Source organism: Cherax quadricarinatus, chromosome 27 (genome assembly GCF_038502225.1).
Source record: "Cherax quadricarinatus isolate ZL_2023a chromosome 27, ASM3850222v1, whole genome shotgun sequence".
Lineage (NCBI taxonomy): Eukaryota > Metazoa > Arthropoda > Malacostraca > Decapoda > Parastacidae > Cherax > Cherax quadricarinatus.
The window spans coordinates 18,002,282-18,016,832 of NC_091318.1; the positions used below are offsets into that span (position 1 = coordinate 18,002,282).

Below are 14,551 nucleotides of genomic sequence, written 5' to 3' on the forward strand. Positions count from 1 at the left end.
ATAAAGAAGTCTTATGAAATCATGTCTATAAAAGCTTTTAGGTTCACAAATATTAAGTTGTAACATGAACAGAGTTTAGTACCATGTTCAGTTACTAGTTTCTTACCCAGTTAGGATAAAAACCTTTACTGTTTATTTGAGATTATTAATTATGCACATATACATGAAGAATGTACAAGAGCACATGAACAATATGGAATTTACATATAACAATTTAAAATTACAATGCAGTGAGAAAAGTCTGTTCCTTCCCCATACTGTATAGACAGTCGCCTTTTAAGTAAGTACCATTTATCAAAAATTCCTGTTAATACATTAGGACATTTCATTTAGGATATTAATCATTTGGTCAACAAACTTCAACAAGGTTTAGATGTATGCTGACTGGCTAATTTAATGAGGTTAAGCATGAGTGCCCAGGGACATCATCTTGAGACTATTTTGAACTCTGTCATGAGTTACATAGATCATTCATCCTTACTTCTGCTCATGATGTTTGTTTACACACTACCCTATCCAAGAGTGCTAAAAAGGCCAATAAATTATAAGGCATTCAGTGGATGCTACCCAGCATATTTCAGGGTGGCAAAAGCATGGATGGCTTCACTAAAGCACTTTAGAGATTTTCTCATTTACTTACCAAGCTTCCCCTTTTTCAATTAGTGTATATACTGCTCAAATCTACCTAATAAATTTCAGAAAAGATAAATATAGTTTTTTTTTTTTCCAAAAGACATCATATTACTCAAATTTCATTTTTAAATTTCATGGGAAGGTAAGTGTAATTTATTACAGTACACCAAATTTTATCATGGTATGGTCAGTGGCCTGCATTACATTCTTGATACCTTGGCCAAGGCACTTTATTAAGTACATGTATAATTTTTTTTTTTAGCTATTTTGCATTTACTCCTAGGCTTCATATTCAATTATAAAATAAAATTTGAAGAAATCTACTTTATTGCACAATAATCATTTGTATTAAACTTGTGCTTGATTAACAACACAGCCCTATGTTTACAACAGGTTTTAGAGTCCTTAACTTTTTTTTTTTCTCCATGAAAAAATTTAGAGAAGAGGTTTGATGAAATGAACATTCATGTAACAATTTTTGAGGAATGCAATCTCTTTGCTAAATGGGGACGTCCTGTATTTGCATATTTAACTAACTCCATCTGTAACTTGTGTTCAGTTATAGCTTATTTTTCAGACGACATGATTAAACATCAATGTAGTGGAAACTGGTAATAAAATGTGGTTGAGGGTTATGGGAGGCAAAGCAGAACTGTGCTCTTAGTATGCTGAAAATATTTGTATAGCACAACTGATTATTCAATTTGACTATACACAACTTTTTTTTTTAGTTTAAAAATGACTGAGTAGACCCGTCCACGTGCGGCAACTATACTAAAGATGCAAAAATAAATCCTTGAAGTTATGTCAAACCCATTTTTTTTTTTTTGAATAACAATAAAATTCATTTAACCAATTTTTTATTGCAACACATTCCATTGTTTACTGTTAAGCATGGAAGCCATCAAAACTATTCTTACAAATATGGAAAAAAACAAAATACACTAAAGAATGAGACTACAAATGTTTAGAAATTAAATACAACTATGTGAAGTCAAAAACCAATTGTTTAATAATACTATATATACAGTGGACCCCCGCATAACGATTACCTCCGAATGCGACCAATTATGTAAGTGTATTTATGTAAATGCGTTTGTACGTGTATGTTTGGGGGTCTGAAATGGACTAATCTACTTCACAATATTCCTTATGGGAACAAATTCGGTCAGTACTGGCACCTGAACATACTTCTGGAGTGAAAAAATATCGTTAACCGGGGGTCCACTGTATACAGTATTTCATTACACAAGAATTGTCAAGCATTTTTGTATGTATAAACTCACTCAAGTAATAACCATAAAATTTATAGCAAAGACTTATAAAAAATTAAAGTATGTACGTGCAGCATTCTTCCTTTTGAGTGGTTATGTAATGTCACAAAACAGTAACTTCTTTGTTATTCTTTTCAGAGTTCTTACTGAATAGGAATATTTCTCATACATTTTAAGATATAGTATTCTATTTTTACTTAAAAAGTGCAAATTTTCAGTCTATCTATATAACCATGTGAGATTTATTTAGTTTTCACAACAATTGCAGAATTTAGAAGTTTTCCTTCTGCTACAGTCAGAGAGGGATCTGTTAATTCAGCATATGGAAAAGTGGTCATAAGAGCAAAATCTGTCGTTTCAAGAGCCGGTCGAGCTGTCTGTATGAATTGTCGTATATTCCCTACAGTATGCGTGTGATTTAATTTTATCACGAGACGAGAGCCATCCGGTAAACGAACCTGAAAAACAAAAAAGGACCAAGGTGAAAAACAAAGCATTTATAATGCTAAGCTTAAATTTAGTCATGTACAGGTAGGCCTCACTTATACAGCAGGTTAGGTTCTGGGCTACTGCTGTGAAATGAAACGTAGCCTTTTTTTACACTCAAATGCATATACATATATATGCCTGATAACATATTTACACTATCATATATTAAAAGAGCAAGAGAGTTAGGCATAAAAAATGCATATTATACAGAACATTTACTTTTTTTTTTTTTTTTTTTTTAAACAAGTCGGCCGTCTCCCACCGAGGCAGGGTGACCCAAAAAGAAAGAAAATCCCCAAAAAGAAAATACTTTCATCATCATTCAACACTTTCACCTCACTCACACAATCACTGTTTTTGCAGAGATGCTCAGAATACAACAGTTTAGAAGCATATACATATAAAGATACAAAACATATCCCTCCAAACTGCCAATATCCCAAACCCCTCCTTTAAAGTGCAGGCATTGTACTTCCCATTTCCAGGACGCAAGACCGGCTATATAAAAATAACCGTTTTCCCTGAATCCCTTCACTAAATATTGCCCTGCTACCTGGAGTTTACCTGGAGAGAGTTCCGGAGGTCAACGCCCCCGCAGCCCAGTCTGTGACCAGGCCTCCTGGTGGATCAGAGCCTGATCAACCAGGCTGTTACTGTTGGCTGCACGCAAACCAACGTACGAGCCACAGCCTGGCTGGTCAGGAACCGACTTTAGGTGCTTGTCCAGTGCCAGCTTGAAGACTGCCAGGGGTCTGTTGGTAATCCCCCTTATGTATGCTGGGAGGCAGTTGAACAGTCTCGGGCCCCTGACACTTATTGTATGGTCTCTTAACGTGCTAGTGACACCCCTGCTTTTCATTGGGGGGATGTTGCATCGTCTGCCAAGTCTTTTGCTTTCGTAGTGAGTGATTTTCGTGTGCAAGTTCGGTACTAGTCCCTCTAGGATTTTCCAGGTGTATATAATCATGTATCTCTCCTGCCTGCATTCCAGGGAATACAGGTTCAGGAACCTCAAGCGCTCCCAGTAATTGAGGTGTTTTATCTCCGTTATGCGCGCCGTGAAGGTTCTCTGTACATTTTCTAGGTCAGCAATTTCACCTGCCTTGAAAGGTGCTGTTAGTGTGCAGCAATATTCCAGCCTAGATAGAACAAGTGACCTGAAGAGTGTCATCATGGGCTTGGCATCCCTAGTTTTGAAGGTTCTCATTATCCATCCTGTCATTTTTCTAGCAGATGCAATTGATACAATGTTATGGTCCTTGAAGGTGAGATCCTCTGACATGATCACTCCCAGGTCTTTGACGTTGGTGTTTCGCTCTATTTTGTGGCCAGAATTTGTTTTGTACTCTGATGACGATTTAATTTCCTCGTGTTTGCCATATCTGAGTAATTGAAATTTCTCATCGTTAAACTTCATATTGTTTTCTGCAGCCCACTGAAAGATTTGGTTGATGTCCGCCTGGAGCCTTGCAGTGTCTGCAATGGAAGACACTGTCATGCAGATTCGGGTGTCATCTGCAAAGGAAGACACGGTGCTGTGGCTGACATCCTTGTCTATGTCAGATATGAGGATGAGGAACAAGATGGGAGCAAGTACTGTGCCTTGTGGAACAGAGCTTTTCACCGTAGCTGCCTCGGACTTTACTCTGTTGACTACTACTCTCTGTGTTCTGTTAGTGAGGAAATTATAGATCCATCGACCGACTTTTCCCGTTATTCCTTTAGCACGCATTTTGTGCGCTATTACGCCATGGTCACACTTGTCGAAGGCTTTTGCAAAGTCTGTATATATTACATCTGCATTCTTTTTGTCTTCTAGTGCATCTAGGACCTTGTCGTAGTGATCCAATAGTTGAGACAGACAGGAGCGACCTGTTCTAAACCCATGTTGCCCTGGGTTGTGTAATTGATGGGTTTCTAGATGGGTGGTGATCTTGCTTCTTAGGACCCTTTCAAAGATTTTTATGATATGGGATGTTAGTGCTATCGGTCTGTAGTTCTTTGCTGTTGCTTTACTGCCCCCTTTGTGGAGTGGGGCTATGTCTGTTGTTTTTAGTAACTGTGGGACGACCCCCGTGTCCATGCTCCCTCTCCATAGGATGGTAAAAGCTCGTGATAGGGGCTTCTTGCAGTTCTTGATGAACACGGAGTTCCATGAGTCTGGCCCTGGGGCAGAGTGCATGGGCATGTCATTTATCGCCTGTTCGAAGTCATTTGGCGTCAGGATAACATCAGATAGGCTTGTGTTAACCAAATTCTGTGGCTCTCTCATAAAAAATTCATTTTGATCTTCGACTCTCAGTCTGGTTAGCGGCTTGCTAAAAACTGAGTCATATTGGGACTTGAGTAGCTCACTCATTTCCTTGCTGTCATCTGTGTAGGACCCATCTTGTTTAAGTAGGGGCCCAATACTGGACGTTGTTCTCGACTTTGATTTGGCATAGGAGAAGAAATACTTTGGGTTTCTTTCGATTTCATTTATGGCTTTTAGTTCTTCCCGCGATTCCTGACTCCTATAAGATTCCTTTAGCTTAAGTTCGATGCTTGCTATTTCTCTGACCAGTGTCTCCCTACGCCTTTCAGATATATTGACCTCTTTTAGCCGCTCTGTTATTCTTTTCCGTCGCCTGTAAAGGGAGCGCCTGTCCCTTTCTATTTTACATCTACTCCTCCTTTTTCTTAGAGGAATAAGCCTTGTGCATACATCGAGCGCCACCGAGTTAATCTGTTCTAGGCATAAGTTGGGGTCTGTGTTGCTTAGTATATCTTCCCAGCTTATATCAGTTAGGATTTGGTTTACTTGGTCCCACTTTATGTTTTTGTTATTGAAGTTGAATTTGGTGAATGCTCCCTCGTGACTAATCTCATTATGTCGGTCTGGGGCTCCGCGCATACATGTCTGAACCTCAATTATGTTGTGATCTGAGTATATTGTTTTTGATATGGTGACATTTCGTATCAGATCATCATTGTTAGTGAAGATGAGGTCTAGTGTATTCTCCAGTCTAGTAGGCTCTATTATTTGCTGGTTTAAATTGAATTTTGTGCAGAGATTTAAAAGCTCGTGTGAGTGTGAGTTTTCATCAGAGCTGCCTCCTGGTGTTATTACTGCAACAATATTATTTGCTATATTCCTCCATTTTAGGTGCCTTAAGTTGAAATCCCCCAGGAGCAAGATGTTGGGTGCAGGAGCTGGCAGATTTTCCAGACAGTGGTCAATTTTTAACAGCTGTTCCTGGAATTGCTGGGATGTTGCATCCGGAGGTTTGTAGACTACCACAATGACTAGGTTTTGGTTCTCGATCTTTACTGCTAAAACTTCCACTACATCATTTGAGGCATTCAGCAGTTCTGTGCACACAAGTGACTCTGCAATGTACAGGCCAACCCCCCCCCCTTTTGCCTGTTCACTCTGTCGCATCTGTATAGGTTGTAACCTGGGATCCATATTTCGTTGTCCAAGTGATCCTTTATGTGGGTCTCAGTGAAAGCCGCGAACATTGCCTTTGCCTCTGCAAGCAGTCCACGGATGAAAGGTATTTTGTTGTTTGTTGCTGGCTTTAGACCCTGTATATTTGCAAAGAAGAATGTCATCGGACTGGTGGTATTGTTGGTACTGGGGGGGGGGGGTTCCGGCATTAGTATCTGTATCTGTTGGTTTGGAGTGGAGGCCATCGACTGTGGTTCCACTCCAGGAATGACTGGATTTGGTGTACGATTTCTGCCATTTCCTGCCAGTTTTTTTTTCTTCCTGGCACTAAAAAACCTCTCCCTCTTGAGTGGCTGTGGCTACCCAGGTTTTCCCATGGCCTGGATGTTTTGTATCTTTTTGTCCCCTTTAGATGGTGTGCCTGGCAATTTAAGTTATAGCACAGTCTTTCCTGTACTGAAGAGGGACACATTTCAGGGTGAAAAAGCTTACAGGAAGGGAGTTTGCATTTTCCTGTTGTCATATGGGCACGGCATTTTCTAGGGTGGTCATAGTTGCACGTCCCATCTGTTTTTCCAGATTTCCCATGCCTGCAGATACCAAGTGCATAGTATGTGCACAGGCTTGGTTTCTGTTTGCCTTGGGTTTCTGTGACTGTATTCCCTGTTGGTGCATTTTTGCCTTGGGTTTCTGTGACTGTATTCCCTGTTGGTGCATGTTTACCTATCTTATTCCTATCCTCCCTAGCACCAACAAAGGAGCTCCCACCAGTTGTTTTTGGTAATATATCCTCACTATTGCTAGTGGAGTCCTCTTGTTTGCTATTTCCTGTGGTATTTCTAGTTTGCAATATTGGTTTTATCTTATCTTTGACTACACTTGATTCCCCACTACGGCTCCTGTCTCCCATGAGGTCATTTATATGCATTCCATCCTGCGTACAATTCCCGACTACCTGGACAAAATCTCCAGCTTCACCATTACTGTCTCCCAGGACAGCACCTCCAGCTTCACCATTACTGTCTACCAGGACAGCACTATCAGCCCCACATTTACTGACAACCAGGACATCACCTCCAGCCTTACAGTTTCTGTCTACATGACCAGCATCAAGGGCAGTACCATCCAGCCCAGACTTTTTATGTTCCCATCTGTTGTAGAAAGCTTCCAGGTTGTCTATGAAAGCAGCTTTGATGTTATCCTCTTTTAATACCAATGTGATATTAGTCCACAGATTTATCTCATTTGGACATACCCAAAAACACTTCCCTGTTTTAATACTTCTTGTAGCTAGTTCTTGGATATCTGCACAAGGGGCGTGACACCAATTTCCACAAAAATGACAATTTATCCATGTGGAAGCCCGTTTGTTCGATTGATTGCAGACTACACAGGGCTTCATAATGATTTGAAAGGTTGAATTACTGTAATTCTACTAGCAACCTCTTGAATACTCTATTATTAACCTCCTTAAAGTGAAGCTCTAGCTATTTGTATTTCTATTTCTAACTGTACTTGTATGTTAGGACAGCTTACCGAAGTACGCTCCTGTTTTTTATTTATTGTTTGTGTTTATAAGGGCGCCTACAAGCCCATCCGTTTACAGTCTGCTTTATTGTCCAACGAAACCGTTTGAAATCGGTCGAGGGTTCGGACCAGTCGAGGGTTCGGAACCAGTCTGATTTGATCAGTGGGTCACTTATTTAAAACATACTGGTCGGTGATTTGGGCTAACACATGAAGGATCTACTGGAAGTTATCTACCCGAGTAATATGTGATTTGATTAATACAAAAAGTATAACTTGCGTGTTGAAGAACCGGTGATTGCTGGCAGCTCCTACAATGACGAATGGTCGACCTCAACCCTTGTTTATCAATCACTGTATCTAGCTTTTCTAGTTTTTTTCCGTCTCCACCACAACAATTGCTATATTATCACTATAGTTGACTGGTGGAAATTTTGGCAGAAGGACGCTTTTTCTGTAGTAATATTTGCTTCTCGTTATGTATATTGCGACCGCTGGTAACTACAGGTTATATGAGGTTCACAGTATACGTCTGGTATTTCAAGAAAATAGAAACTAATGAAAGTCACTCCACTCCACTAAGTACTATTACAATACTGGTTAGTTGCTACTACAACACTTTATTCTGCTAATCACTGGTATCCCTAGATTATATGCGAGTACACTAGCAGGCCAGGAAGATTTAAAACAGCTGACCAGTGTGGTAAGTTTCTGGCGACTTCTGGCACCTGCCTCTATAGGCTTATCACTTCCTTTACAAATTCACCTGTTTTCAAATGACACTTTAGCCTTTATTATCTATATACTATTATCTATACTAGGGAGCCACTGTAGTATACACTATACACTATGTATACACAATATTATCAGGGAGACTTTCTTTCCTCTGACAAAGAAAAGTTCTATTATTATTATTTTGCACACGGCACACTAGGCCTATTCCCCTCTGGCAGTAAACTCTGCTAGGTAGTGCACACTAATTCTCCTTTTTTGACTCAGTATATAATGTCTTCCGCCCAAGATTGGTTCCAGGCGCTAGAGGGATGTATCGTGTAAGATTGATGGCACAAATTAAAGTTCTAGCACGTAAGAGCGACCGTGAAAACACGAGAAAACACGGAGCACTTGCTGGAAGTCCAAGCCCTTCGCCCACAAAACCTCCTGTACCCCCTCCCTCCAACCTTTTTGAGGACAACCCCTACCCTGCCTTCCTTCCCTTACAGTTTTATATGCTCTCCATGTCATTCTACTTTGATCCATTCTCTCTAAATGACCAAACTACCTCAACAACCCCTCTTCAGCCCTCTGACTAATACTTTTATTAACTCCACACCTTCTCCTAATTTCCACACTCCGAATTTTCTGCACAATATTTACACCACACACACTGCCCTTACACGCGACATCTCCACTGCCTCCAACCGCCTCCTCACTGCAGCATTTACAACCCAAGTTTCACACCCATATGAGAGTGTTGGTACTACTAGACTTTCATACATTCCCTTCTTTGCCTCCATAGATAATGTTTTTTGTCTCCACATAAACCTCAATGCACCACTCACCTTTTTTCCTTCATCAATTCTATGATTAACCACATCCTTCATAAATCTATCCGCTGACATGTCAACTCCCAAATATCTGAAAACATTCACTTCTTCCATACTCCTCCTCCCCAATTTGATATCCAATTTTTCTTTACTTAAATCATTCGATACCCTCATCACCTTACTCTTTTCTATGTTCACTTTCAACTTTCTACCTTTACACACACTCCTAAACTCATCCACTAACCTTTGCAATTTTTCTTTAGAATCTCCCATAAGCACAGTATCATCAGCAAAAAGTAGCTGTGTCAATTCCCATTTTGTATTTGATTCCCCATAATTTAATCCCACCCCTCTCCCGAACACCCTAGCATTTACTTCTTTTACAATCCCATCTATAAATATATTAAACAACCATGGTGACATTACACATCCCTGTCTAAGACCTACTTTTACTGGGAAGTAGTCTCCCTCTCTTCTCACACACCCTAACCTGAGTCTCACTATCCTCATAAAAACTCTTTACAGCATTTAGTAACTTACCACCTATTCCTTATACTTGCAACATCTGCCACATTGCTCCCCTATCCACTCTATCATATGCCTTTTCTAAATCCATAAATGCAATAAAAACTTCCCTACCTTTATCTAAATACTATTCACATATATGCTTCAATGTAAACACTTGATCTACACATCCCCAATCTGCAATCCTACATTCTGTCTTACCTCTAATTCTTTCAATAATAACCCTACCATACACTTTTTCTGGTATACTCAGTAAACTTATTCCTCTATAATTTTTACAATCTCTTTTGTCCCCCTTCCCTTTATATAAAGGGACTATACATGCTCTCTGCCAATCCCTAGGTACCATCCCCTCTTTCATACATTTATTAAACAAAAATACCAACCACTCCAACACTATATCCCCCCTGCTTTTAAAATTTCTGTCATGATCCCGTCAGTTCAAGCTGCTTTACCCCCTTTCATTCTACATAATGCCTCACGCACCTCCCCCACACTCGCATCCTGCCCTTCTTCACTCCTAAAAGATGGTATACCTCCCTGGCCAGTGCATGAAATTACCGCCTCCCTTTCTTCATCGACATTTAAAAGTTCCTCAAAATATTCTCGCCATCTACCCAATACCTCCATCTCCCCATCTACTAACTCTCCTACTCTGTTTTTAACTGACAAATCCATTCATTCCCTAAGCTTTCTTAACTTGATTAACTCACTCCAAAATTTTTTCTTATTTTCATTAAAATTTCTTGACAGTGCCTCTCCCACTCTATCATCTGCTCTCCTTTTGCACTCTCTCACCACTCTCTTCACCTTTCTTTTACTCTCCATATACGCTACTCTTCTTATAACACTTCTGCTTTGTAAAAACCTCTCATAAGCTACCTTTCTCTCTTTTATCATACCCTTTACTTCATCATTCCACTCTTCTTTCCTCCTGCAACCACCCTCCTATAACCACAAACTTCTGCCCCACATTCTAATACTGCATTTTTAAAACTATTCCAACCCTCTTCAACCATCCCCCCCCACTACTCATACTTGCACCAGCCCACCTTTCTGCCAATAGTTGTTTATATCTCACCCGAACTTCCTCCTCCCTTAGTTTATACACTTTCACCTCTCTCCTACTTGTTGCCATTTTCCTCTTGTCCCATCTACCTCTTACTCTAACTGTAGCTACAACTAAATAATGATCTGATATATCAGTTGCCCCTCTATAAACGTGTACATCCTGAAGCCTACCCATCAACCTTTTATCCACCAATACATAATCTAACAAACTACTTTCATTGTGTGCTATATCATACCTTGTATATTTATTTATCCTCTTTTTCATAATATATGTATTACTTATTACCCAACTTCTTTCTACACATAGCTCAATTAAAGGCTCCCCATTTTCATTTGCCCCTGGCACCCCAAATTTACCTGTTACTCCCTCCACATTTTTACCCACTTTAGCATTGAAATCCCCAACCACAAGTACTCTCACACTTGGTTCAAAACTCCCCATGCATTCACTCAACATTTCCCAAAATCTCTCTCTCTCCTCTACACTTCTCTCTTCTCCAGGTGCATATATGCTTACTATAACCAAAACCCACTTTTCACATCCAACCTTTATTTTACTCCACATAATCCTTTAATTAATACATTTATAGTCCCTCTTTTCCTGCCATAGCTTATCCTTCAACATTATTGCTACTACTCCTTTAGCTCTAACTATTTGAAACCCCTGACCTAATCCCATTTATTCCTCTCCACTGAAACTCTCCCACCCCCTTCAGCTTTGTTTCACTTAAAGCCAGAACATCAAGCTTCTTCTCATTTGTAACATCCACAATCATCTCTTTCTTATCATTCGCATAACATCCATGCACATTCAGGCTTCCCACTTTGGCAATTTTCTTCTTATTCTTTTTAGTAATTATTACAGGAAAAGGGGTTACTAGCCCATTGTTCCTGGCATTTTAGTTGACTTTTACAACATGCATGGCTTAGAAAGGAAAGATTCTTATCCCACTTCCCCATGAATATAAAAGGAAAAATAATAAGAACAAGAACTATTAAGATAAAATCAAAGAAAACTCAGATGAGCGTGTATAAATAAACGTGTACATGTATGTGTAGTGTGACCTTAAAATATTTTCATCCTTAGCTTTTAGTGAGTGGTGCATATATTTACTGTAGGAAGTCTGAATAAATGAAGAATGGGTATAACTGAAAACCAATGCATCAGCAAAACACTGTAAAGTAGGGCCCACCTGTATAACATCACTAAAATATGTATAAAGGGAAGGAGAGAAAGTGACTGAAAGTATCATGTATTAATATAACTTAGAAAGCCAAGACTTATCAATGCAAGAGACTAGTGAATTTAACATTATGAGTTCAAGGCTTGTCTATTCCTTTAAAATATTATGATGATGATAATGATATAAACTAAGCACTAAACCAGTCTGATAAAATGATCACAGAAATGCACCTTTTTTAAAGATTTACTGTTTTCTAACTTTGTAAGTATTGTTTTCCTAAACAAACAATAGGAATAACAGAATCACACTAAGCACTAAACTCAATTTTTTTTTTCCTAAAAGAAGTTTGCCTATAATAATAGCATTTCAAGACAACCTGGTGTGACAGCTTCTCCTGTCAAGTAACAGTTTGTAGCATGAAAACAAAAACCACCTCTCATATTTGGTTATATAAGACCATGAGTATGCTCAGTTACCCAAACCAACAAATTTGCCTGTATGGTGTGTACCTGTGCTGTAGAATTTACAGAGAATTAAAACTGTCAGGTTATTCGATGCTTTAAAAAAAAAATGCTAACAAACTGACTATTACCAATTTTTAGCTAGTTAAAAAATACTTTACTCTCAATACCAATTTGTTGCTATTATGACTAAATTTACTGTCATATTACAAGAGTCATAATCACAATATTGTTTACTGTTAATACAATTCCAAGTTCATTAGTCTTAGTTAAAGGTATGTGAACACTGCATTCCAGTTCAGACCGAGTCACAGCAAATTATGTAAAAAGGGGCCCCATGTAAAAGGCCAATGCCTCTAGTTCATAAGAACATAAGAAAGAAGGAACACTGTATTTGTGTATACCTGAATAAACTTACTTACTAACCCATGCAAAGCAGGTCCATCACCCTTCAGCTTAGTCCAATGACCCACCTAGTCAGGTCACTTCCACTTATGGCATGAGCACGGCATCAGACCTAGTAGCACAAGCTAATCAGGTCCAACTCACCCACCCACACCCACTCGTGTATTTATCTAACCTATCTTTAAAACTACACAACGTTTTAGCCTCTATAACTGTACTCGGGAGTTTGTTCCACTCGTCCACAATTCTGTTACCAAACCAGTGCTTTCCAATATCCTTCCTGAATCTGAATTTTTCCAACTTGAAACCACTGCTGCAAGTCCTATCTTGGTTGGAAATTTTCAGCATGCTATTTACATCCCCTTTATTTATTCCTGTTTTCCATTTATACACCTCGATCATATCCCCCTAATTCTACGCCTTTCGAGAGAGTGCAGATTCAGGGCCCTCAGTCTATCCTCAGGGAAGATTTATGATACATGGGATCAACTTTGTCATCCTCCTCTGTACATTTTCCACTGCACTTATATCCATTCTGTAATACTGTGACCAGAACTGTGCAGCATAATCTAAATGAGGCCTAACCAAGGATATATATAGTTGAAGAACAACCTGAGGACTATTATTTATACTTCTAGATATGAAGACAAGGATTCTGTTAGCTTTACTGAGAACACTAATGCACTGTTGTCTTGGTTTTAAATTACTGCTCACCAGAACTCCTAAATCCTTTTCACAATCAGTAGTATTATGATCTACATTTAGTTTATATGTAGCATGGTTATTTTCCTGTCCAACATTTAGAACTTTGCATTTGTCTATATTAAACTGCAATTATCATGTTCACCTTTACCTTCACACTTGAATTATCTGGTACAATTCCTGTTTGCTAAATCCCCCACTCCTAAGCATTTTCTCTTGCAAGTTTCCAATGTCTATCCAAGCACGAAATTGGGAACATAAAAAAGGGCATTGTTTCTTTTAGGCTATACTATACCAAACTGCCAATAATTTCAACTATCACTTTTTTAAGTATTCCTTCCCTCCTACCCTTTGTTCTTGTCTTTTCTTTCCACTTTTATTGTATGCTTCTAATTTTAAATGTTTAATCATAATCCTCAAACCTCTCTACTTTGTTTTTTTTTTTTATTAAAAAACAATTGACATACATTTCACTCATGGGAGTGTTGACCAACAGGTAGTTTTTCAACACATATTTGGAATACACCTTGAGAAATGCAGTAAAGAACAGAGTTGAAACTCTAACCAGGCCACCTTCTATAAGAAGGATAGATCACAGAGGGAACATCACATGAAAGAGTGATATACCATACCTGAATATTTGTGGTAGGTTGTCCAGTAACAACCTTGAGATTTTCTTGAGCAGTCTTCTCTAACACATTAGAATCTGAGGAGGCTCCTACAATAGCAGTTGCCTTGATTGCTCCCCCCACTGCTCCTGCAGGTTGTGCTTCTTGGCCTATTACTGTTGGTGCTGGACTGCAATGAAAATAACATTTTTAAATTTTAAGAATTTAAGTACAGGTCCACATACTTTTATGCAAAATTCCGTAGTTCGAAAAGTTCCGAAAACCAAAGTTTTTTCGTGGAGTGTGGAGCATCAGCCATCTGTACATAACACCAACGCCACCACGCGGTGGCATGACCCAGCACTGATAGCTAGAGTGGCAGGCATCAGTCGTGTCTCAGCACTCGTAGCATTCACACTTGCGTCTGCTGTTCGCTGATATTTTGTTTTTGCTTTTTATTTTACGACTGTTTAATTTCACTGTGAAAATGTCAAAAAGAGCTGCAGATACCCCTATGGGTAACAGTGAGAAAAAGAAAAGGAAGCATCAGACGTTATCAATAACACAAAGTAGAGTTACTGCAGAAGCTTGATCGTGGTGTATCTGTTTACCTGGAGTTTACCTGGAGAGAGTTTCGGGGGTCAACGCCCCCGCGGCCCGGTCTGTGACCAGGCCTCCTGGTGGATCAGCGCCTG

The 14,551-nt window shown here is 39.2% G+C and overlaps 1 protein-coding gene across 1 annotated transcript in view; it reads right to left on the bottom strand.

Moving 5' to 3' along the window:
* Positions 1-1,701: 1,701 nt before the first annotated feature.
* The window catches only part of p47 (NSFL1 cofactor p47), a 36,538-nt gene continuing 23,688 nt past the window's right edge, over positions 1,702-14,551 (bottom strand). The window contains exons 7-8 of the mRNA XM_070089053.1: positions 13,881-14,046; positions 1,702-2,365 (exon numbers count right to left, since the gene is read on the bottom strand). Of these exons, the coding sequence (XP_069945154.1) occupies positions 2,150-2,365; positions 13,881-14,046 (382 nt within the window). The 3' untranslated portion in view covers positions 1,702-2,149. The remainder of the gene's footprint in view (positions 2,366-13,880; positions 14,047-14,551) is intronic.